At 47.3% G+C, this 25,334-nt stretch overlaps 1 protein-coding gene across 1 annotated transcript in view; it reads left to right on the forward strand.

The window, feature by feature from the left end:
* SPIDR (scaffold protein involved in DNA repair) overlaps positions 1-25,334 on the forward strand; it is a 1,761,208-nt gene that overhangs the window by 941,728 nt on the left and 794,146 nt on the right. The window contains exons 10-11 of the mRNA XM_069220129.1: positions 10,647-10,833; positions 23,266-23,522. Coding sequence (XP_069076230.1) covers positions 10,647-10,833; positions 23,266-23,522 — 444 coding nt within the window. The remainder of the gene's footprint in view (positions 1-10,646; positions 10,834-23,265; positions 23,523-25,334) is intronic.

Consider the following 25,334-nt stretch of genomic DNA (forward strand, 5'->3'; position numbering starts at 1 on the left):
TTATGTATAAATATGCACAGAAATGGGGGAAACCTCTATCAATTCTGAAAAACACACATCTGTGGTATATATGCACTAATAATCAGTAAAATGCGATGTCTTCGCTATTGTACACCTTCCACAATTAGGCATATCGGAAACTGACTGACCACAAACCCGCTAGATGAAAAGTATTTGCTGAGATATCTTTATACAACTTTAGTGTGATGTTTTAGTTATCTAGTCAGGCAAAATATATTGTTTCAAATTTGGGAAGATGAGGTATGGTGTTGGTAGGTAGAGGCATTTATGATTACTTTGATTTTAAATTTCCCACAGATATACAGCTTTTGCAGCAGTAGTTTTTGTGTTGTACTCTACATTTATGTATGGATAAACAGGGTAATAGACTGTGTACAAAGAGGCTGTCTTGATGGAGGTGGTTGTCTTAGATTGTGACCACTGAAACGTCACATCAAGTTTTTGATGGCTATTGTTGGCAAAAGTATGCCTGGGAGACAGTCGCATGTTACCCATTGTTCAGAGATCGGATTTGTGATGCAGGAAGGATGCGTCAATATTATAGTGTGTGATACCATGTGTATATCGATGCGGTTTGAACAGAGAGGATTAGTGAAAGAATGGAGTGAATTAATCATTTCTTTAAAGTATTTTATGCATTTCTACTTGAATTATTTTTCGTTTTGGTAAAGTTATGACAACAATACCAAAATAAATCCTTCTATGATAAAATAGTTGGACAATAAGAAAGTGAAAAAACATTCTCTATGTTTGTGCATGTGATTGAGAAAGCAAGTTTACTAACAATTTTGATTCAGTGTGGTGAATTTTTATAGAAGAGGCATAACCCCTGTATTGAGGAGATCTGTATGGCTAACCTACCGGTAGTGCTAACCTATAAAACAAGTGACTAAGGAAGTAGTGTTTTTGTTAGGTCACAGCCTACCAGACAGTGTAAATGTCTGGTTTGCTAAAGACACCTTGGGGACATTAAGAAAGCTGACCTAGAAATGCATTCTGCCCGTTGCTTCAATTGACTTTGTGTTTTTTTAACTCACAATTCCTTGCTTTCCATTAGCTGTCTTTATTTGTTTTAGACTGTCCAGCTTGAGTTCTTACCTTCCCTTGCCCAAACCTTATTTAAAGTATCATTGTGAGTGCTCCCTTTCTGTAAACAGGCCGGTAAATCTTCTTATCTCGTCATATTTACTGTCCAATCAAAGATCAAGGTCAGATGTCAGGTGCTGTCTTCCAAGGGCGCTTGTTTACTTTTCTTTCTCTGACTTCAAAGTGAGAGGATCTTTGTGACAATCTTGCTGGATATAGGGGGTAGGAAATAGTTTTTTTCTAGACCATGACAACATTTAAATGTACTGTGTAAGTGTTCCACAATATATCAGATTTTTTCATACAAATTAAGCACATTTTTGTTATTGTCTGAGGTGTTTTGTAAACAAATATTTTAATCTGATCAAAACAAACCATTACATTAGGTGATGCAATTTCATCACATTTTCATGTGTGCATTGCATAGTTGTATTAATAAAACTGTAAGTCTGTGGAAACGTAATGGTCATTTCAATTGATGATGTGTTGTCTTTAGTGGCAGTGTCCTACCACACCGTGAATGTTCCACTCTACGCCACACCACTCTTTTCTGCACCACTCCACATCACTGCACTCTACTCTGCACCACTCCACTTTTCACTACTCCACGCCACTTCACGCTACACATTGCATTCCTGTACCACTCTACTTTACGCCAATGCACTCTTTGTCACTCTCCTCTACACCACTGCACTCTTCACCACTGCAATCTACACCACTCCAGTCTAGGCCACACCAATCCACTCTGCACAACTCCACTCTACGCCACTATAATCAACGCTATTCTGTAACACTGCACTCTATGCCAATGCACTTTACTCTGTAGCACTCAACTCTATACCCCTGCACCTTATGCCAACCTACTGTACACCACTCTAATCTACTCTGCACCACTGCACTGTCACTGCACTCTACACCACTTTAATCTGCACCATTACAGTCTTTGCCACGCTATACAGCTGCCCTCTACCCTGCACCACACCACTCTGCCACTTCACTCTACTCAGAAACGGACTACTCTACGCCACTGCACTCTATGCCTCTCTACTCCACTCTATGCGAGTGCACTCTACACCATTATACTCTTAACCACTGCACTCTGTGCCACTGCACTGTACTCTGCTTCACTGTACTCTATGCCATTGTTCTCTGTCACTCTGCAACACTCTACACCACTGCACTCAGGCACTCTACTTTGCAATACTGCACTCTCCACCACTGAACTCTACGCAACTGAACTCTGTGCCACTCTACTCTGCACTGCTGCACTCTGCGCCACTGCACTCCATGCCACTTCACTCTGTGGCACTATAATGAACTCTTCACTACTCTACCCTACTACAGTGTATGCCACTCAGCTCTACTCTGCACTCTACACCACTGCACTGTATGCCACTTTACTGTATGCCCTTGCGCCACTCAACTCCATGCCACTCCACTCTGCACCACTCTACTCTGCACCACTCTATGCCACTCCACTCTATTCTACTATGTACCACTCTGCGCCACTCCACTCTGCTCCACTGCACACTTAAATGCACAACTCTATGCCACTGCATTCTATGATGCTGCATTGTATGCCGCTGAATTCAGTGCACTGCACTCTGTGCCACTATACTCTGCAACACTACGCCAATGCACTCTTCACCTCGCTCCTCTACACCACTACACTCTTTGCCACTGCACTCTACACCATCCTAGGCTAGGCCACACCAAACTACTCTGCATAGCTTCCCTCTGTGTCACTGAACTCTACGCCACTGCATTATATGCCAATACACGCTACACCAATCCACTTTACTCTGTAACACTCAACTCTAGGCCCCTGCACTCTTCGCCAATCCACTGTACGCCACTCTAATCTACTTTGAATCACTGCACTATATGCCACTGCATTCTACACCACTTTACTCTGCCCCTTTACAGTCTGCACCACTCTATGCACCTGCACTCTGCCCTGCACCACTCCACTCTACGCCACGGTATTCTATGCCATTCTACTCTTAACCACTGCACTCTAGGCCAGTGCACTTTACACCACTTCACTGTACACTACATGACTGCTCTCTACCCCACTCCACACCACTCTGACGCTATACTCTGCAACACTGCACTGTCTGCCACTGAACTATACAGTACTCTACTCTGCACTGCTCCACTCTACGCCACTACACTTTATGCCACTTCACTCTGCAGCACTGTACTGTGCTCTACACCACTCTAACCCACTACACTCTATGCCACTCAACCCTACTGTGCACGCTATTCCACTCAACTCTATGCTACTCTACTCTACACCACTGCTCTGTGCATCACTCAACTCTATGCCTTGCCACTCTGCACCACTCTATTCTACTCTGTCCCACTCTACTCTGCGCCACTCCACTCTGCGCTACTGCACTCTGTACCACTGCACACTACTGTGCACCACTCTATGCCACTGCATTCTATGGTGCTACATTGTACACCGCTGAATTCAGTGCCACTACACTCAGCACCACTATATTCTGCAACACTCTACGCCAATGCACTCTTCACCACTTTCCTGTACCCCACTGCACTGTACACCACTCCAGTATAGGCCACACCAATCTACTCAGCACAACTCCACTCTACGCCGTGTACTCAATGCCACTTTGTAACACTGCACTCCATGCCAATAGACTCTACACCAATCTACTTTGCTCTGTAACACTCAACTCCACTGTATGCCACTCTAATCTACTCTGCACCATGAACTCTGTGCTACTCCATTCTACACCACTTTACTCTGCTCCATTATAGTCTATGCCACTCTACGCAATGGCACTCTACTCTGTACCACTGCACTCTGCGCCACTGTACTCTACGCTGTTCTCTTAACCACTGCACTCCGCACCAGTGTGCTCTACCCAACTGCACTTTGTTACTGCACTCTGTGCCACTGCACTGTACTTTGCATCACTGTACTCTACGCCACTGCTCTCTACGGAATTCCACACCACTGCACTCTGAAAGTCTACTCTGAAACACTGCACTCTCTACCACTGAACTGTACACTACTTTACTCTGCACTACTCCGACTCGACACCACTGCACTCTGCCACTTCACTCTCCAGCACTATACTCTACTCTGCACCACTCTACGCCACTGCACTCTTTGGCACTCAACTGTACTGTGCACTCTATGCCACTGCACTCTATTCCGCTCGACTCTACTCCACTGCCCTTTGCATCACTCAACTCTATGCCACTCCACTCTGTGCCACACTGCGCCACCCTACACCACTCTATTCTATTCTACTCTGTGCCACTCCACTCTGCACCACTGTACTCTACTATGCACCACTTTAATGTACACCACTGAATTCATTATCACTGCCCTCAGTGTAACTATACTCTGCAAAACTCTATACCAGTGCACTCTACGCCATGCTAGTGTATGCCACTTTACACAACTCCACACTATGCCACCCCAATACGCAACATTCTCTGCCACTCCACTCTACAACACTTTACTCCACTCTTCGCCGTTCCACGTTGTAACACTCCACACCAGTCTCCTCTACGCCACTAACTTTTTAGCCATGCTGAACAGCAGCCATGCCGATGTACAACATGGATAAAACACATTGGCAAAGCTAATAGCTCTTGCTAATGCTCGTTTCTTCTTGTAGATAGGTTACCCTGTCCCTATTTGTATGGTTCTCCTTTATTGTGATTTAAAGTTTTATGGCAGTGTATTATTGTCTCCTCTAAATGAAAAAATATACAACTGACACCTCATTAATTCACAATATACTCTGTTAGCACTGTATTCCATAATTATTTGTGACCTAGTAATGGAACAGCAAAGTTTAGTGCAAGTTCTGGGTTGATATGCAACAACAGCGCATTTTAGGTGTATGTCACTACTAGTTGCATATCTGATAGTGAGTGGTGATTGACAGAATTGAGCTGCAGTGGTAAGGCAGCCAATTGGCCTTGCATCTACTGAAACGGGAGTTCTTTATTACAGAACTGAGAGTGGTAGAGCTGCTTGTTCCCACTGCTTAAAAAGGGTGTTTGGCACAGCTTTGTGAGGATCCAAATACTGCAATATTGTGGGTTGCTTCATATCAGTAGTGAGGTGCAGTAGTTATGGTCCCTAGTATTATAATAGCAGGGAAAGGGAACACGTCAGGATTGGGGTGTATGATCAGAAGTTTGCCTAGGTGTTGGCCATTGGGGTGAAATATGCACACAATACACACTTTAGGCAGCGTCTTCTTTATTGTATACTGCAGGAAAAGGCCTAGGTACATTTCTTCATGCCTCAATACGTTCCTCCTTTACTTACCCAGGTGCATTCTTTCAGAATATGTAATAAAGGTCCTCTAGGGTTTACCAAAACTGGTCACCCACTATTCAGGATCACCCCCCTTTGCTATCTTTAGAGTTATATCATCTTTCTTAGACCATGTACCCAGGCAGAAATCCAGAGCATAGCATATGGCTCTTTCCCAGGCGATGATTTCCCCTTGAAGGGTACTGGTCCTCACTGTAGCCCTGGAGAAAAAGATTAAAGAGAAGTCGGGATCATTCCTGTCAGTTCCAGTTTGTCAATCCGACTGAGGGAGAAGGGCTACTTAATGTAGGAGTCCCCAGTCAGATCGGTCCTTCTGACCATAACCTTTTAAACTGTTGTTCAACTACCTGGAACCAATTTCTTGGCTCAGAGCATGGAAAAAGAATTAGATCTCACTTGTCTATAGGTGGAGTGGAAAGTGTCAGTCTTTTCTGTTCTCTTAAGAGTGGACTCCATCCTTTCCTAGTGCCATTTAGTGTATTGAGAAAGGGTCTGACATGGCTTTCGTCCTTTATGTCTGCATGTCCCCACCCATTTCGTCTACTTCGTAACACTGAAGGAGAACAGCCCAGGATTTGATAAGTGTTAAGGGCCAGCTTCCTGGCCAGCTTGCGTAAGACCCATGCCTACATTGAGAACCATCTTCCCTGAGACAGGTCACCACACATCGGCTGGCATGTCTTTTAGGCGAACCTAGCTCCAGAGGCAACAAGTGTATCGGACACTGTAGATGTCTGCAAGGATGGGTTTGACCTTTCTTCTAATGGGACTCCTTGTTACACTGGGTGAGAGTAATAGCAGGATTTTAGTTGCTGTAGATCAGGATTACAATGCAATGATGGAGTTGAGTCCCCTGAATAGCTAGGGTACATCAGGGTGTGACTGAGGTACAGCTGCAGAATGGTTGTATCTAGGTTACTCCTGGAATGGCTGGAGTTTCTGGCTGTGGGTCCCAGTAATGCAATAGTAGTCTCTGATTGAGGTCACCTTACATTGACAGAGCTGGAATAGTGGATTGTGTTTAAGGTCATTATTGAGGTTCTTTGTATATATTTTATTACCCAGTGTTGTAATATCAGGAGTGATGTTACTGATCTACATTGGTAATTTAACAGCCTGAAGATGACTGTCCCTCTGGAGGCTGGGATCAGCAGACTGAGCAACAAGGCTTTGTGTGCCTGCTCAACCTCAAAGTAGGTGGGTAGTTCCTATTTAGGCACCAATGACTAAAGCCAGAAGCATCCTCTGGGATCCCTATAGTCCTTATATTATTGGGGCAAATGTTTCTCTGCATCTTCCACGTAGTCCTGAAGATGCTTAGTTGATGTTATTCTCTAGCGCTGCCATTTTGTTTCAGCACACTCTAGACTCTATAAATTCATTGTTGACGCGCCAAAGACAAGCCCGTCTGCACCCATTCTCGTCCGGCCTAAGTCCAGCACTTACCATGCTACTGGTTTGACAAGCGACATTGATGATAAGCTTATTTATACTTCCAATTAATTGAAAACACCAAATCTTGCTAGACCTTGTCTGTGTAAGCTGAGTGTAAACTCCTCACTAGATCTCTATTCATGTGCTCAGTGTAATGCCACAATCAATGCCTGACCCTATAGAGACCCTTCAGTGAGGAGGGGAGCGTCAGGGGTACCTAGACCAAATAATGTGGGCCCCTTCAAACAAGCCACTTCAAACAGTGTTAATGCTTGTTTGATCAATGCTAGATCCCTGGCTACACATGCACTGGATGTTTTTCAACTAATCTGACAAATAGGATATAGTTTTCCTTACAGTAGCTTAGATCTTGACGGCTTCCTCAACTGATATAGTTGTTGCAATTCTGCTGAATTCTCTAGCCTCACTTAGATCCCCAGAACTACATAGGCGGTTGGATTTCAATTATTTACTTTTCTGAGTTTGACTGTGCCACCTTCAAGGCAACCAGTTCCATGATGGAGGAAGGCTACATATTTTCCATCAAAAGTAATGCAACTTTTTCCTTTTCGTGGGCCTTCATTGATCGGCCACTCCGGTTTTTGGCTGTGTCATAGCACAGAGTCTGCTATGCCGAAAGTAAGTGGATTCTTCAAACTGAACCTTATGAAGGTCAAGTAGCAGCCCATAGGTGTAGCAGAAGCCCCCACAGCCACTGTTGTGCGGGGGTCCCCCGGGTTCCTTGTTTTGAAGGACCCCCTCACCCTCTAAAATACATGCAGTGACATGGAATAAAAAATAGTTACATGCTTGGGAAAGCCACTTTGAGTTCCCGAGCAGTCCCCTGGAACGTAGGAGCGTGGGGGCAGCCATTCAGAGGGCCCCCATTGAGCCCAAGATCAATGCATATCCGTGCAATCTGGGAGATGCCTGGATCCCTCATCACATTCTTCGGGGGGCATCATTTTGGGTTACGCCATTGTAGCAGCCATGAAACTATTGGATCGCTCAGCTGCTTTTTACACCGTCTCTCATTCAATGCTGTTAGAACGGCTGGTGAGGAGTGGCATTTGAGGCTCTGCCTCACTTCGTCTTAAGCCCTTCTTATCTGACCACCACCAATCCGTCCACATTCCTCCTATTATGCCTTCTAGCAAGCATTTGTCACAGTGTTCCCCAAGGATCTGCCTTGAGCCTACTCTCTTTGATGTTTACAAGGCTCCTTTGAGGAGCCTTTTCCAGCCTTTTGGTCTAAAGGTGATATCTTATTTGGATGACACCCAACTTTTGCTGTCCTTTCTTCAGACCAATGGTGAGCTACAGGCCTCCTTTAAAACCTACCTAGTGAAAGCTGCGTAATGGACGAAGAGGAGATGTCTAAAACTTAATTCGGCTAAAACTAAATACTTCTCTTCAAGTGTTCACCTTCCATTTGGTCAAGTGCCTGGTGGCCACCAACTTCCCCACCTAACCCCAGTGTATGAGACGAGAATTCTTGTTGCTAAATTCGAAAGGGATCTTTCTGTCCGCACTCCAGTTAGAGCTGTTACAGATTCCGGTTTTGCTCCCTTAAAATGCTTTTAAAAGATGCTTATCATGATTCCAGAATATACCAGAAATATCGTCATACACCCTTTTGTCACTTCTCGGCTGGATAATGCAAACTTCCTGTATGTGGGCATTACTCAGTCTTCTCAGACAAGAATCTATCCCTCCACAACTGAGGAATCTTCATTGGCTCCTGGGGCGTCAGCGATTCCAGTTCAAATGCTGTCAACCTACAGTGCATCTGATAACGTGGCCCTATTTATCAGAGAACTACAGTCTGTGCATACTGCCCCTCCAGGCCTCCCAAGATTCCCTAATCACAGTGCGACACGCACGTTTAGGTGGGCATTCTTTTACTTTTTGGGGCCCCTAAACTGTGGAATTCCGTTCTGCTTAATGTTTGTGCCTCGTCCAACGAATGCATTTTCAAAACTCGTTTAAAGAATTTGAGCCTGATTACAACTTTGGAGGAGGTTGTTAATCCGTCCCAAATGTGACGGATATACCACCAGCCGTATTACAAGTCCATTATATCCTATGGAACTCATAATACGGTGGGCAGGATATCCGTCTCATTTGGGACGGATTAACACCCTCCTCCAAAGTTGTAATCAGGACCATAGTTCTTTCATAATACTCTGCAGCTCTAAGCCAGCCCTGTCCTCTTTTGAGTTTTGGTAGTGCCGGGACATCTTTTTAATATCTGTGTGCTATACAGATGGCTCATTCATTCATGTCACCTTCTTGGTTGCTGTCTGTTTGAGGGAGAAATGAGTGACTATAGTCTGAAGTATCTAGCCTTCTGCCATTGTCATTTAGTCAGTAGTGTTCCAAAAATCCTGGCTAAGCAGTTACACATTTGTGGTTATCTTAACTATTTTATTTTCCCGTTACTCTGGGGAAGCAAGAATGGCATGAAGGATAGTGCCCATGGCCACACTTGTTTTGCTCGATGTATTCTCTGCGGCCAGTGTCTGGGACAGCGACCGAGGATGGGGAGCCAGATTAGACTTTGGGGTTTTTCTATTTTGGTCTTTTATGGCCTGCAGGCCCACGTTGTTGTCCTTAACCATCATGTCTCCGAGTACAGTGGTGAGTTGGTCTCAGAGTACCTCTTCTTTCTGATCACAGGGCCGGGGCCTCACCATTGCTGTTCCCCCAGCCGCCTTGGCGTACCATCAGTCCTATCTTCACTGTGGGTCACTCCACGGTGGATCAGCCTATGGAAGATCCCAGGTGCTGCACTCCTGTCCGCCGCCTCTCTGTGTCTTCAGCTCTGACTACGGGCCTCAGTTCTGTCAGTCCTTGTGGCCACTGATTACCCCCCTGAGCACTCGGAACTCCGCTACAGCAATGTGTATGAGCACCCGAGATAGAGCTGGACACCAATTATTGTGCTTTTAAGAACAAAGAGCATGGTGCCAGAATCTTCACTGCCCGCCATGTCTCTTAGGGTAGAATGGTGCAGGATACTTGGGGCTAGGACCACAGCCCTGTAAAGTGTGTCCACTGGGTCAGATGCCACCACACCCCACATTAAACTTTCACTCTGGTGTTTCTGGTAGGATGTGTTTGCTACTCCCACAGGAACCATGGCGAATCTTAGTTCTGAAATGGGTGCTCGAATCCTACATTCCCACCTCAAGGGAACAGGGTGCCTCTTTGTTAAGGTCCAGTCTGTTGGGTTTGTCTGAAGGAAAGCATAGGCTAAACCCCAGATATGTTGCGTGTTTATGGTCGCATCGGTAAATTACTTTGGGCTTGATTCACAAACCTTCTTCTGTATGTATTTGTGGCTTCCGCATTTCCAGGAGTGAGGCTCAGTTAATCCCTGACAAAAAGCTTTATAGTCGGGACTGACTGAACATTATCAGCCTTTACAAGTAAGAGGAGGCTGTCCAGTCGTTTTATTTTTGTACAACTTTTGTTTGGGTGAAATGTTAATAAGGCAAGAACATGTTTTAATTAAATTACATGAAAGTGGCAATACTGAAGGAGAAAAAGTACTTCCAAGGGAAGGAATTTTCATTTCGTATAACAGGCGCTATGATTGCTGTCGTGGTTGCTACAAATATCGTTGGAATAAAAATCAACTGAAATACACAAATACTTAACGCTTTTTGGTTTTGGACTTTATTGAAACATATGCATGCGTTCATGTTCATGTTTTCACATTTGTTGTAAAAATAATATGCGCCTAATTATCATTGTTTTATCTGCTTTTTTTCAGGCAGAAATTAATTCTCCATAATGATACATCGCCTGTGGTGATGAGCACGCATTTCAGTCAGAAGGTCCTCCCAGGGGAGGGGGAAATGAAGAGCGGGATACCTCTTCCAGGCAAGCCTCTTGTCAGAAAGGAGATCGTGTCATTGTCTCGAATATTTCGATTAAACGATGCAGAGGTAACCTCGCAGGTAAAAGCCCGGCGTTCTGGATTTCTATTTTCATTTAATCCTTAAAGTGGGGAACTAGGGGAAAATAAGTAAAAAAAAAAAATCATCTAAAGTTTTGAAATTTTGTTTCGCCCATTTTTTGCAATTTAAAAGAAAAAAAAATAGTATTCACTAGTAAAGCAAATTGTGTCTCATACATACTAAATAAACGACAAACGTCATGTAATTGGCATCCATTTTGAAGTAGGTGACAGAGGCCTCGGCATCCATCGACTGCTTGTTCTCTAGATTTATTGGCCTTATGTAGTATCTCACGTATGCTCCCCCCATCAATCTTTTTCTCTGTTCAGCTGCAGATACGTTCTTTAGTGAGTTAAAACAGAGGGCAGTTTCACAGCCTGATTGAACAGTTTACACGTACGAAGCTGCCAGTTTTTTATATTTCATTTTTAATATAGCGTGATCCTCGTCTTTAGTTACTTTCCGATTGTTCACAATTTTGGCAGCTGAAGACCCCGAGATGAGTTTAATTCCCTCAGTAAGACTCAATTCAGTCAAGTGAGGAGCCGAAACTAGAACTCTCACAGATGTCAACGAACGCATTCTTCTAAAGCAGCGTTTAATTAGTCTTTTCTGACCCTTCTAAAACCTGTCTAAGCCTTCTGCGTGTCCTTGGACCACAGTTCCTACTATCACCACACAGTTGCGCTGTCTCATGCATTCCCTTTGAAAACACTAAAGTCCCAAAGCAAAACCCAAACTCCGTATTAAGGTCATTCTGTCTCATTACTGAGGCATTATTGTTACATTGTCATGCCTCGTAGACAGTATGTAAGTCGGTGGACTGTCGGTGAACTGTTTTGCAAATAAACGCTAGGTCCCGCCTCCTTCTTGAAGTTCAGGGTAAGGTAGTGCAACAGAAGTCACGTGCCTTCCGCTCTCTCCATCAACTTTTCGCCCCAAGGGTTTCCTACAGGTTAGTACAGAATATGTATGCTTGCCCACTTTATATAATGGTTACTTACCTAAGGAAACGATTACCAGTTAAGGCAGTGGCGGCTCTTCTAAAGTAATATCATTTGGACCAGTTGCCTGATTTCATAGTTACTCTTCTCTTGAGCTGAGCTATTGCAATACAAATTGTGTCACTGTATCCCTGATGGACCACTGTAGTTGTAGTTCATTAGCAATCTGTCTTCTGCCGTGCCCAACCCTTGGGACCTAGTTATGCATGAAGTTGAAAGAAAGCAACAGGTTCTCTCACTGCCTTGTAGTTTACTCCTTCATTTATTTCTTAGATCCTAGTCTTGGGAGAAGTGGAACTCCCAAGAGGTGCATCAGGGGCTTATGAATTGCACCCCTCTAATTCACACACCTTGCTGATTGTACACCAACTGTCATCTATTGGGAGTCTTTTTGTTTCAAGTTCTAAGAGTTACTGAAAGTTTCTAGAAAAGAATGTCAGAGATTGCAAGACGACTTTCTCAAGGCCAGCACTGATTGAACATTGAGGGCCTGTTTGCACCTTCTGGCCTCCTACAACCACTCTTTACCAGTACAGACATACGTATGGATACCTTCTTACTAACCACCCTCTGCCCCAAAACCCACTGATTTTGCTGCCTGGCTCAGTGTTCCAAGGTAAGATACCACACCTCCTGAGGGCCATATTACAGCTGATCCCACATGCTACAGAGTATTCACTGTCAAAGACTTATCTCACTGTTACTTGGTGGCTCAAGAACACACTTGTATGCCATACTTTGCTGCCAGAAAAAAATACTCATGACTACCAGTGGAATGGCGGATCCTCTTCTGCTGTCTAACCTGGATGTATGTTGCTAATGTGTGGTCTTGTTCTCCCTGTGAATGTTTGAAAAACAAAATGCATCAGATTCTAAGTTCCAGTTTAGAATAGCAATTAGAAGAAATCTGAAAGAAAAACCTAGTGAGCACTGGAGCATTCAAATTATCATTTCGATCTGCCCCCACACATTTTGCATCAAAAGGGCTAAGTGACTTTGTGATATCACTGCAAATCGAAGATCATTTAGAAAAAAAGCATGCATGATGGAACATTGGACTTACTGTCGAGCCCTAAAGGCTTTCTGATCCACTGATTAAGAGCGCACTTAGACCACTTGCGAGGTGAATAAACCCAACCCTGCTACAACACGTCAAGACAAAACTCTCTCCCAGTGCATAATTTGTAAATAAAAGTATGCCGGTGCCCAGAGCTCTCCTCTGAAACACGGGCTGCTGCAATTCAATGTGCGAGCACCGAATACTGAGGCAGCTTTTCAGGCCTCTTTAATCGATTTACAGCATCTCCTGCCCCTTCAGCTCACTCTTGCAGCTTTCTCCCTGTGAGATGCTGTTTCGTTTTTCTCTTCCTCCATCGTTTCCACATGTGTCTTTGGCTCACAGTAAATGCTTGAGGCAGGGGGCGTGGCTTGGGGCGTCAAGATGGCGGTCACACTCTGAGAGTGCTCTGGACCCCTCCGTCATCCGCCCGAAATTACCACGATTTGGCAATTTGGAGGTGCCGCGCCAGCTGTCCCCGCGGTTTCCCCATTCCCACTGGGGTCCCGATGAGGTGAGCGGTGGTGAGATCAGACCCCGTTCGTGAGCCGCGGCCCGAACGCTAAAATGGCCGTCGGAGCTGGACCGCCTCGAGGAGGCCGATGCTGAACGATCTGCCCCCTGATGTGGATGCTTTGGGCCCTGGGTGCCGTGGGGAACGAAGAAGAGCCGGCGCTGGACCTCGGGGCACGGGCCCCCGTGAGCTGGTGAGGTGGCGCTAACCTGGCCCACAAGCGAGGCTCCTGATGCCCCGGGCTGCGTCACACGCATACCCGGTGGCGCCGATCCGGAGCCGCAGCGTCCAAGCCGCCTAGAAGAGGGGATCCTCCGAGACCCGCCCGAGCGGTGAGGAAGCCGCTAAAGGGAATCCCCCCCTGCGGAATGGCCCCTCCGGATCCCCGGGAGAGGTGAGCGGCGTGCGGGCTACCGGCGGCTAGCTGAAGGGGCGTTGGCCGTGCCGGACCCGTGCGCTGGGACGGCGCGGCGCCTTGAGAGGGGTCCCCCCCAGGAATCCACCCGGACGGGAAGGAGAGACGCGGGAGGGGCGCTGGCCCACCCGGCGGCCGGGGAGTCCAAGTGGGGGCGTCCGGGTGGAGTGGGCGGCGTGCCGGGGGCCCGCGGCGAACTGAAGGGGCGATGGATGCGCCGGGGCCAGCTGCTGGGACGACGCAGTGCCTGAAACGCCACAAGGAACAGGGAGGCAACCCCTGAAATTCGCCGGGCGGTGAGAGAGGCGCAAGAAGAACGTCCCCTACGGCGAGAACCCCCTGGCCCCCCCGAATGAGGAGAGCAATGTGCCGTGAAACACGATGAGCTAGATGGGTGACTGCTGCGCAGGGCCCTGAGCGCTGGAAGTAAAATAACCCTAAATGAGGACAAACGAAAAGGCTCCAAAGTAAGAGGAACCTGGAATCCTGGGCCGCCTTCTGGGGCCCAGAATAAGTGGGGCCTGCTGCAAAATCCTCTGAGGTGGAAACGAGCCGAGCAGGCAATAGCAAAATCCTTTGAACCCTCCGTTGGTCCACGCAGTTGCAACTTGATCAATGTATACCCACCATCACTAACCGTGGACCAGGTGCCCGAGCCGGAGCGGCGGCAGACCCACCACCGGGACAACGTGCCCCCGAATCCACGACCCCGGCGACCCTGAGCGGGTGGCTACCCAACGAAATCCAGGGCGCGCTGAGGTGCCCCCGAGGTTCTCCCCACCAAACTAAGGGCCCGGTCCCCTCCGGGGAGGAATGCACCGGCGGCCAGCGTACTTCAAACAAAGGACAGTGACTGCATAAACCTACCCATCACGGAAAAACCTCACCGACGGCTAACCGCCCTGACGCACGTGCCGGACCACCCTAAGGAACCATACATCTGACCTCCGCCCCCGCATCAAGATGGGGAAAGACAACGCAAACAAATAACCCCCGGCCTCCCAGCAAAAGATCGACCAGTTCACGACATCGGTGGGTCCCCGGGGGGGGGGGGAGACGCGGCCGGTGGAGGCCCCGCTATGGACGGAGTGAATGCCATCCTCCAGCCAATCCAATCATCACAAGCAGCCGTAGAGACCAAAATCGGGGAAGTGCGAGAGGACATGGGTCTTATTCGACAAGGTCTCAGAAATGCGGTGGGTCGCATCACCGATGTGGAAGCCCGCGTCTCCCAGACTGAAGATGAGCTATCCGATCTTAAAACTAAGGTGGCTCAGCTACAAACCCGAACCAGCGAGTTGCAATGCCGTGCAGAAGATGCCGAAAACCGATCAAAGCGTAACAACCTGCGCTTTGTCGGATTCCCTGAGGGCGTGGAAGAAGATAAGGCCTCCGAATTTCTGGAGCAGTGGATCAAGACCTGGATGCCGGATCAAACGCTCTCGGCCTGGTTCGCGGTCGAGCGTGCCCACAGGGCCCTCGCCCCATGCCCCCCTCTGGGTGGCCCTAAACGCCCGATGATTGCACGCTTCTTTAATTTCACAGACCGAGACAATATCCTTAAAGAAGCGAGGCGTACCGAGGACCTCCAATGGGAGAACCACAAGATCTTAATCTTCCCAGACTACACCCGTGAAGTCTAGACCCGCCGCCGATCATATGAGCACGTAAAGCAAAAGCTCAGAGCAATGCAGCTCTCATATATGCTCCTCTTCCCCACAAGACTTAAAGTCCTCATGGCTGGAAAAGCGTACTTCTTCGAGTCTCCTGAGAATGCGTGGGATTGGCTAACAGAGGAGGGTGTCGGAGCCCGGAGGGGACCCATGAAACCGACTCGGGTGACCCCTCGCGAGGGCCCCCCCGTGGAGGGACCCCGGAGGAGCCGGAGGCGCACCAGATCCCGTAGGAGAAGGCAGAGGGACTCAGGTATCCCCCCCAACGACGAGGCGGCTCGTGACCCCGATACACAGACTGAGGGAGTCCCCGTCAGGCCCTCGATGCCCCGGGACACAACGCAAGCCGCGGATGACAACCGCTTGAGCCAATCCCCGGTGCTTGGGTAGCTTGAAATGGTGGGCTCCCACTGAGTCACACTCAAAGGAATTGGGACCGGGTACACACCCGCAGACTCCGGAGGAGATGCCGCAGGTGGCGTTATTACTCCTCAGCGCACACCGCGCAAAGCTTGAACCAGACTTGCCAAATTGCAATTGATCCTACAAAATGTAGGGGTCCATCAGTCCACTCCAACGACAGTCCTTCTGGCTGTTAAGTTTTGGTTGAGAAGTTGGGCGACAGATGCTTCCAGGGAGGAAGTATGGGGAGGGGGGTGGTTGGGGGGCAAAGAGTTTAAAACGGGTTTAGATAGTAGAATGTTTCTTTGTTTTTTTTGTTTTCTTTACTATTTTAATACTTCAATGTTACGTTTGAGACGGTCGTCCCGGGGTCCACAAACAGGCAATCAAAACTACATAGCACCCACACAGCCCACGCCCGGCCCCCACTGACCCACATTATATCATGGAACGTAAATGGCCTACTTGATAAGATCAAGAGATCCGCAGTATTCAATACCCTCCGCAGATACTCCCCCTCAGTGGTCCTATTACAAGAAACCCATCTCCTTGGGACTAAATGCCCCATGCTTGCACGAGGAGGATATGACAGGGTTTACCATGCAGGGTTCTCCAGGGGATCCAGGGGGGTGGCCATTCTGCTCCATCGCTCTCTACCTATGGTGGTTACAGCCACACAATCCGACCCCCCGGGCAGATTCGTAGTAGTTATGGGGACCCTCCATGGGTCACCGATAAACCTTGTGTGTGTGTACGGACCGCCGGCGGGACTAGACGCATTCTTACTCTTGCTTCGCCGTGTGGCAGCGGGTCTCCCCCAGGGTATCACCCTGCTGGGGGGGGACTTCAACGCCGTCCTCAACCCCAGCTTGGATGTATCCGGCGAAATCTCTACCAATAGATCCGCCCGGACCTCGAGTCTTAGCAGCTGGGCAGAGAGCCTTGGCATGTATGAGGTATGGAGAACCTGGCATCCCAGGGAGCGCCAATACACACACACCTCAGCTGCCCACTCGACACAGTCCAGAATTGACCTCATATTCATGCCTGCTCTTGATATCAATAGCGTCACGGGTGCGGAGCTGCTGCCCCGCGGGGTCTCGGACCACGCGCCAGTGCGCGTCCGGTTGGGCGGCACGGACCCCACCAGACGCCCGATATGGCGCCTGAACGCATGGTACCTACAGGACAACGACTATACCCAAGAAATTAAGAACCACCTTACCCAATATTTCGAACTGAATCTGGGATCGGTCCAATCTCCGGGCACCCTATGGGCTGCCTGCAAGGCCACTCTTAGAGGACAAGCCAAATATCTCCTCCGCTCACGCGAACGTGCCAGAGACTCACAGCTGTTCAAGTTGGAGACCAAGGCACTAATCCTAGAGCGCCAGCAAATGACCTCAGCGTCAGCCTCTGTTCTGAGACAGCTTACTAGGGTTAGAGAAGAAATTAAGCACATAGCACTGGAGTCAGCAAAGCATATTTGGAGGGCCTCAGCAGCGCGAATATATGGCTGGGGGGGACAAAAACGGGAAACTCCTGCACTGGCTGGCCACTCTCCCTCTGGCCAACAAGGTCATACCCGAAATCATGGAGGATTCGGGCTCCCTTTCCAAAACTCCTATAGAAATTGCGCAAAGGTTTGCTTCCTACTACACGCACTTATTCGCAGAACACTCCCGACCCACTGCTGAGAAAGAGTCCCCCCTTTTAAATGACATTACTCTTCCCAGTGTTCCTCTGGCGATAAGGAATAGACTAGATGAACCTATTGACCTTGCGGAGGTCATAAGCGCGATCGCCAGCTTGGCGCCGGGCAAGACCCCCGGGCCAGACGGATTCCCTGCGGAGCTGTATAAAAGGTGCAGCGACATTCTGGGCCCCCACCTGCTCAGCATGTACGAAGAAGCCGAAAAACAGGGCCGCTTCCCCACTGAGATTGACCAAGCCACAATTGTGGTGATCCCTAAGACCCAACCCCCATCAAGACACTGTTCGGCATACCGGCCCATCTCACTTCTAAATACAGAGATCAAAGTGCTGTCTTCGATCCTTGCTTCTAGACTAAAGGAGGTGATACCCACCCTGGTGCACCCCGACCAGTGCGGCTTTATGCCTACCCGCAGTACCCGACACTGCATCAGGTGATTACACCTAGCTTTGGCACATCACACGACCTTGTCACACACCCCTGGCGCTACTCCTACTTGACTTTGAAAAAGCATTTGACACAGTGGATTGGTCCTTTCTGGACCATGTGTTACTAAGAAATGGACTCGGGCCTAAATTCCGAAGACTGGTGAAGCTCCTTTATTCTAACTCCGACCCGTTCCCCATTGGCACGGCACCCGACAGGGATGCCCACTATCCCCGCTGCTCTTTGCACTAATAATAGAGCCCTTGGCGATATTGCTGCGAAATGACCCCCTGATCTAGGGTTGGCCCTGGCCCAACTGCCCAGAGGACCGAGTAGCGCTATACGCGGACGATGTTCTACTGTACATTTCCAACCCGGCCAGAAGCGGTCCCCGTATCCTACAAATTCTGAGCCTCTTCGCGGAAGCCTCAGGACTGATCCTAAATCTTAATAAATCCTTACTGGTCCCTTTACACCGGTCCCGGGACTGTATAGACTGGCAGCAAAACATCCCAGTGCGAAGGAACAGCTTTAAATATCTGGGAATATGCATCTCACTACTACCCGAGCTGACATGGGAGCTCAACATCACACCACTAACTAGGAGAATTAAAACTGACCTACAGCGCTGGAGGGCTCTCCCCTTAAACCTGCTTGGCAGAATAGCTCTCTACAAAATGATGATCCTCCCCAGACTCCTATATTTATTGCAAAACTTCCCACACCCCATCCCCAAGAAATGGTTTGGTGAGATGGATTCACTGGCGCGTCAATTTATGTTGAACGACACCCGTCCGCGGCTCGCGCTTAAAACCTGTCAGAGACATTTACGACGGGGGACTGGGCATGTCCAACACCCATTATTATCTCCACGCGATGCACTTGCTTGTGATCAATGATTGGGTGGGGGGTGGGTGGTCAGACCCGCCGTATCGGCTGGAACTCCGGTCGCTGGGCTACCCGTGGATCTTCGATATCCTGTACGGAGGCCCAATCTCGCGGGACATCCCAGACGTGACCAAAGTGACTTTACTGTGTTGGCGAGCGGCCCAGAGACTGACGGGGTGGTGGGGACGCCTTACCCAGCAGACCCCGCTGTGGCATGGGAGACACCTAAGGGAGGTGGCGAACCTGGAAGGCTTTCAAAAGTGGGATAATATAGGCATCTCTACTCTGGGTGATGTATGGGAGGGGTCACATTTGCGATCATTCGAAGACCTCCAAAAACTCTTCTCCTTAAGCAAGACACAATTTCATAAATATCTCCAGCTCCGCCACGCCCTACTTGTACACGTACAGGCTGGGGACAACATACCCGAACATAGCCCCATGGAGGCGAAGGTACTGATGGGGAATCTGGGTAGGGGAGGTGTTTCCATGATATACCGTGCTTTGATCGCCAGTACTACCTGCCCCCTAGAGGGGCCCCGACAGGGATGGGAGGGATGGGTGGGCCCCATGGATGAGATGGACTGGAGTGAAGCACTGATGGCCCCCCGTACCCTGACAATGGCCACCCGCTTCCGGTTAATACAGACCTTTTACCTCCACACAGCCTACCTCACAACAACCAAACTACACCGGGCAGGCCTCCAATCCTCAGCGGAGTGCCCACGATGCATGAACCCCGCAGCCGATTCTTTTCATATGGTATGGACATGCCCAACTATAGCGGCCTACTGGGAAGCGATTGTACAAGAGATCTCAGGAGTCCTACAGGAAAACATAGAAAGGGAACCACTACCCCTCTTATTGGGGATCATGGGAGACACTGGGTTGAGAAGATCAGATCGAGCATTCCTTGGGATGGCATGCCTGGTAGCTAAGAGGGACATAATGGCGGACTGGAAAGCCAGATGCGCCCCAGCACTTACTAAATGGAGACGGGGGTTGGATTGACCGGGAAAAACTGGTATACGAGGCCAGAGGATGTCCAAATAAATATGATAGGGTATGGGGAAAGAGGGAGGACGCAGCAACCACTTAGGTGATGTGTGACTCTTATTTGCATTGCGGTGCCTGGGAACCGGGATCTGAGACCGACTACTGTTAGGCGCCATGTTGGCACCTTGTTAATAAGTGTATGTTTCTTTAACCTTTTCCTCTTGCAAAATCAATAAAATATCTTTAAAAAAAAAAAAAAAAAGGTTGAGGCAGAAAAATCAGTTCCGACCTTCAAAAATAAGTGCCAGTGCCCCGCACCGGAAACCACCGGCTCTAATTAAACACTGCTGCCTCCAGAATTTGGACTGTTTCGTTTCATCATACCTTGCTACAAATGATGTTAATTCTGATGCTTCCCAGCAGCAGGATGAAGACATTGCATTGGGATGATAAAAGTTTTGTTTGAGGTGGCCAAAACAAGGAGAATGTCCCAGTCTTTGTTTTATTTACTCAAGAAGTTGTACCTCATTGCTGCCTTCTGAACCTCTCCTCGCCCAATAGCACATTTTCAGGCATGTTGATCCGTTCAGTGTTCATGGTAGCCAATTTATCCGTGGCATAAGAGCTAGACCCTATTTCCTTTACACTACTTTAATTACTGCGCTCATCAAGAAATTACAATTTGACCTCATGAATTGCCAATCAATAGGTTCACCAACTCTGTGTACCTGGATGGAATTGTGAATTGTTCTTTGATTTACTTTGCAGTTTTGTAAGGTGCAGCATATAGCAAAAGCCCTAGGGCTCATAACTAAGATTAATATTAAGAGGATGAGATGGGCAAGTAGAGAGAGAGTAGGGAATAGTTACAAGCTTTTATGAAGGCCCTGGTGTATCTGAGATATTGAGGCATGGAGTTCCAACTGCACTTACTGCACTTCCACTGACCTGAGTGAGGGTATGAAAAATGTTCTCTAGGTAGGAATATTTTGAACGTAGAGACCATGCTGTGCAGTGAATATTGTTAAGGCTGGGAATGCATTTTTCAAATTTTTCTTAAGAAGTGCACTTGGATGTTGAAATAGCACATTTCTTGACTAGAAACCAGCGATGAAATGAGATGACAGGCTTCATATAGTCACTATGATTCTACAGAACCTGAATATTTTTTTGAGGCAGGAGAAGTTCTTCTGTTTCAGAAGAATGTTCAAGTAGTCCAATTTAGGAGTTATTAGAGATTAAATAAATGTTAAATAGTATATATTGATAGATGCCAGAGGAATCTTTAAATGAAAGTTACATTTCAAGAGCGATTCTGAGGCATTTCACTTGAGAGAACCATGGACAAGGCTTAGGTAGCAATAAGGCCTTGATAAATTCAGACAGATGATGGTATTTATCCACAATGGAGTTACAGTGAGAACTGCCGAAACATGGTGCCTGAGAGGCCACGCGTTGCTAAGTGTCATCTACATATATATGAATGCTATTTTTTCAGAGGCTGGGAAAATATAACCTATATATTAAGCAGTGCTAGTGGGATGTTGAAGCTCTGAGGACAGACGTCTACTGAAGAACAGTAATGAGGCTTGGACTGGGTCTAGAGGCCCTAAACAGATTTCTTTGAAGGTAGCCTTCTGAATCCATAATCCTCAGAAGGCGATCAACAATGACTATCATGGCTGTTCGCATAGTATGGGAAGATTCTAGTCTAGGCATCTTTATTAATTTTGTTAACACATTTTTCTATAATAAATGAGGGCAAGGGAGATACTTTAGTCCTAGTTTTTCTCAGTCTTTGGCTTTCATCACCGATTAAAAAACAAAAATGAGGCTGACATCCAGTGTCTATTTAAAATGCTTAGGCTTTTTGATTGGGGTAGCAAGTTAGGTGTGGAAATACCTTGCATGGCTTTTAGACTTGGGGTGATGCACCATTCTATACTGGTCCCTCTCGTTTCATTGGTGACACTCTTAAATAAAAATACCCCTCCCTTCACTCAAACCATTTTGAAGGCAGTCATTATGACCACTGCCTCACCTGACTGAAATTAGTCACCACATTATAGAAACATATTGCATGGGATCCCTTGTGCAAGGATGTGTAAAAATGTGGCAATACAAATGAGAGACAAATGGAGAGAAAATAAAACTGTATTGAGTTTGCTTTTTCATCACATTGTTGCAAAATATCAATATGAATTTGTTTCATCCTGTATGGTGCTACATAGTTGTAATATGTTATGCATATGAGAAAGTGCTGTGTGTGGTCTGCCTGACTCCTCTATTAGACCCTGAGTGTTCTGAATAGGTGTGGTGGGTGAGTGCTCAGTGCAGTGAAAGTCCTAATGCTGGGAATCGATGAGTAGATGTCATTGCTGTAAGTAATATACGTCTGGATGGGCCATACATCCTATCAGATTTACACAGGGAAGTAGGGAGCAGATGTATCTACCAGCCGGTGTCCAGCCATCATTGTATAGCTTGCTTCCCTCAGTTATTACAGAAACATATCTACTTCCGGCGAAGTTCGCAAAGTGTAACAGTACAAAGACAAAAATGTCCAGATAATAAACACCTAAGGTGCGACTTTGGGTTTGAAATTAAATCTGGTAGAATTAATAGATGCAAATTGCATTGTAAGTGGGCTTGTCAGATGCCTCCTGAAATCCCAAACACAAAGCTCATTGCCCCGGGCTTTCCTTTTACAAAGCATTTTATTTTGTGCTTGGTAGTCTTGAATTTCTTCAGTGTAAGCAATTAGGCTAACTTATGACCGACAGATGCCAGTGGTTTGTTAGTGGAAAGCCCAGGCCTGGGCTCGGCTGGTATAGTGGAGGTGACAAATGTAGAGTGAACTGGTGGCTACAGAGATGTAGGAACTCGATTGTAGAGATATTATATATGGTTATGGCAAGGAGGGCCAAAGTTAGAATTTGCATGAAGAGTGCGCTGTGATTATTACAAATATGTTAAAGGTGGCAAGGACATTGCCACTGAATTGATCTATCTCCCAGCAGAAATTATTTTATCACAGAGAGGCCAGCGACTGATTGGTTGTTAACAATGAGCTCCTTTTTTTAACCTCTTATTTATTCATTCATTTTTTTGCCCATCTGTCTGTCTACACTTGTGCATGAGAGATAGTCACCAAATTGGTAGGAGGATGCACTGTAAGGTGTAGTGTTTGTAAGAAAGGCCTTAGTCTTTTCATCAAGCTAACACCTTAAAGAATGTTTCCGTAATAAATAGTGTGTGGCTTAGTTCGCACACACTGTTCAATATGAAAGAAAAAGGAATTGTAGTCAGATTGTAATTTTGATTAATGTAACTGTCTTGCCAGATTGCTTGTTCTTATGTGCCGACTCCAAAGCCTGTTGTGACACCCGGAAGCCCATTGCCTTCAAGTCAATCTGTGAGCGACTCTCTGCTTGAAGTGGTGGAAACCCAGGGGGCCGGAGGCTGGAGACATGTGCATGTTCGAGTGGTGGTGCAGAGGGTCTATTGCCTTCCTGCTAGGGAGAGGTCTGGAGGCCCACTTCAAGGAAGCTCGCCAGCCTCGCCCCCTCCCGTCTTAAATGCTGCACCTTCAGACCGGAGGTGAGTCTTGAACACATCAATGGTTGAAATGTTGTGTAATGTCAGCACGTTTTGGGGTATTGGCTATACACAGACTTGCAGAAATAGTTATCGAGCTTCCCTTGAGTGTGGGGTGAGGCTGATGCAGACCAGTTGTCGCAGATGTGGTGAACATATTGTTTTGAGAAAAAATGCCTTACCACACAGCTGCCAAGCACTGTTCCAAATGTAATGGCTGTGGCCATTAGGGGCTTAAGGGCTGGGGCCTTCATCCCCGACTTCCCAGTACCCAGATTTTCACATGTTTGGAAGGAAAGCAGATGGCAGATGAATTCAAGGGTGAGCGTGCGGGCTAGGACAACCACTTCTTTTCTGTTTCAGCTACCACACAGTGCTTCCTTTTTCTTCACTGTCCCTCCAGCACTCTGAAATAAATGCCTGACATCAGAAACTGTTTGTGTCCTGTTCCCATTTCTCTTAGGGGATGCTACGAGATGTGTCTATGCCCTGTGGTGGTTATGGGACTGTCCTACTCTTGCATCTCTGTCTGGGCTGCAGCTGTCTTTCATGGTGTCCCACATTACGCCCTCTACTTTAAAGGATGAATGTTTATGTGGGAGCAGAACCAGGAATCCTAGGTGCGGGTAATGTGGTGAAGTTGGAGGAGGAAGTCTCGGCTGTGAGAGTGGAAGCAAGAGGTCTCTTACCATAGATGAAAAGATGGTGCGGACAACAAAATACACTGATATAGTTGATGAAACACGCCAACTGGAACTGGAAAGCTGAGCAGGGGTATTCGGGAAACTATGGAGGGAGGAGACGTTCCAGGGTTCCTTAGAAGGGGTATCACTTGGAGGAGCAAGTGGACTGCGTGCTTGGAGTCTTTTAGAGGTGTGAGTTTATCGAGCAACCTTTGAAGAGGACGATTAAACTTTGGTGCAATGTTTTTTCCTCTGAATGGTGGTGGTAAGAGTGAGGGAGTTAACTCCACATTCCTATCCCAGTTCATCCAACTCCAACCCTCAACTCCTGGCTTAGGTGTTAATATGTTCCACAAGGAAAATGGTTGAAATGCACATTCATTTCTGTTAAGCCCACAGACAAGCTAGAATGTTACCCATCAGTATATTTATCTTTTCGATTAGAGATCTTTTCCAATATTGGTTTGAACAGGCCGCCTTGGCGAGAAGGGAAATCCTCAGCATAATACCGCTGCTGTGCCATTCCAGAAGAAGATTTCGGGATCCTTATCTTCATTCCCTTGTATAATGGTTGCCTTTTATTTTCTTGCATTGTAATTGAACACACAAAACACTGGTTGACTAGAGCACTTCGATACATACAGTGACACTAAACAAAGTTTAGCATACAGTACTGAAATATTTTTGTAGGATCGAAAAAAAATTCCTTCCTTCTATGCCTTTAGCAATCGGCCATTGATTTTAACAGGCAGGTGATGGGGGCTGGCGCCCTTCAGGCAAATTTACAATGAGGGGAGTCCCGCAAAGCCCCCCCCCCCACCGTCCTCTGTTGTGGGACAGTGATTACACCAGGAATCTGCTGGGTGAAGTTTTACTGCTTGGGTCACTGACTACAATACAGCGCCACTCAAGTGTAACACCTGAGACTGGGAATGTCACTCCTTAGCACACTCCTAAGAGAGGAATGTCACACATAAGCAGACTGGAAACTTGGCAGCCTTGCCGCATGGGGCAGTGGGTTACACCCCTTTACCCATTGGCACCCTTCACTTTGAGTTACTGTACAAAACCTGTACACATTGTTAACATATTGCTAAAAATAGTTCCTTTCCCTCCACTGGCCAAGGTGGTT

The sequence above is a fragment of the Pleurodeles waltl genome, chromosome 2_2, assembly GCF_031143425.1.
Source record: "Pleurodeles waltl isolate 20211129_DDA chromosome 2_2, aPleWal1.hap1.20221129, whole genome shotgun sequence".
Classification (NCBI taxonomy): Eukaryota; Metazoa; Chordata; class Amphibia; order Caudata; family Salamandridae; genus Pleurodeles; species Pleurodeles waltl.